The 1,144-nt window shown below is 64.6% G+C and overlaps 1 protein-coding gene across 1 annotated transcript in view; it reads right to left on the bottom strand.

The window, feature by feature from the left end:
* The window catches only part of EMC8 (ER membrane protein complex subunit 8), a 14,109-nt gene extending 13,561 nt beyond the window's left edge, over positions 1-548 (bottom strand). Inside the window, exon 1 of the mRNA XM_029925759.1 lies at positions 519-548. Coding sequence (XP_029781619.1) covers positions 519-533 — 15 coding nt within the window. The 5' untranslated portion in view covers positions 534-548. The remainder of the gene's footprint in view (positions 1-518) is intronic.
* Positions 549-1,144: the final 596 nt, after the last annotated feature.

Below are 1,144 nucleotides of genomic sequence, written 5' to 3'. Positions count from 1 at the left end.
CCCCGCCCCCTGCACTGCCACCACTAGGGCTGGCCCGCCTAGCCACTCCCTGCAGGTGCCTCTCTGCAGGCCTGGCCTCGCTCTGGAGCCACCCCTGGCACTTACTCTCAGAGACTGTACCTTCAGCCTGGAGCAAGTTCAACTACTAAGCAGGTGCTGTGACCGCCCAGCCCTGCCCCTCTCCCAGCCCAGGCCTGGCCCCCGACTGGGACACAGAATAATCCTGCCTGAAAGCGCCTGGTAAACCTAGTTCCCTGCAGGCGACTGCATCTCACACCCAATCAGCCAGCGATTCCCTTGACAGCAGAGCAATTAAGGCAGGCGGAGGTGAAGGCCTGCACGCCCCCCCCCCCACCTCGATTTGGTGCCGACAGCACATTTCTTCAAGGGCAGCTACAATGTCCTGATTTTCTGTCTCCCTCTGTCTCCTGCTCGGAGGAGACACTCCATCCAGTTTAACAGGCTGTGCCCCGAAAGCCTGGGGGCGGGACCACCTGCCCAGGGCACTTCCTGCTTACCAGGAAGTAGGACATCGTGACACGGGCTCACTCCACTTGGCGTGAAGCACAGAGAAAGGATTTCCAACTACACCTTCTCCAGCTCAACGTTTTGCAGGAACTGACTTTTCACGGATCACAGTGTAAACTGAAGTGGAAAGTGCGGTCTCTCTGCTCGGATGCCGGCGCGGAGCGAGGGGCGGTCTCTCTCCCTCCACCGGCCCCCCCGACCCCCCGCTCCACGGCCCGGAGCTCCAGCACCCCCTCGTTCCGCAGCCCAAGTGCGGCGGCCGAACGGCACGTCTGCTACCGCTTTTGAAGCCCAGTTTTCAGCTTCGGGAACCGGGGGGCGCGCGCCTCCTGACGTCGGGGCCGAGAGTTCGAGCCCCGCGCTGCGGGTAGAGACGACTTGGAGCCAGGAAACCACGGGCGCCTTCGAGTGAAGTCCGGCGCGGGAAACGAGCGGCTCTGCCCACCCGGCGCCGGCGCACGTCCATCGGGAGGAGGGCCCGCTCGCCGCCAACGGGCCGGGGCGTCTACACCCGCATCACATACGGAGCGGGGCCTGGGAAGGGGCGCGGTCGAGTCACGCCCCACTTAGCGACAGCCAGTCCCCAGGAAGCCTACCCCGGTGTCAGGAAGGGCCC

The sequence above is a fragment of the Suricata suricatta genome, chromosome 16, assembly GCF_006229205.1.
Source record: "Suricata suricatta isolate VVHF042 chromosome 16, meerkat_22Aug2017_6uvM2_HiC, whole genome shotgun sequence".
NCBI classification, from domain to species: domain Eukaryota; kingdom Metazoa; phylum Chordata; class Mammalia; order Carnivora; family Herpestidae; genus Suricata; species Suricata suricatta.
This window is presented reverse-complemented; position numbering and strand designations above follow the sequence as displayed.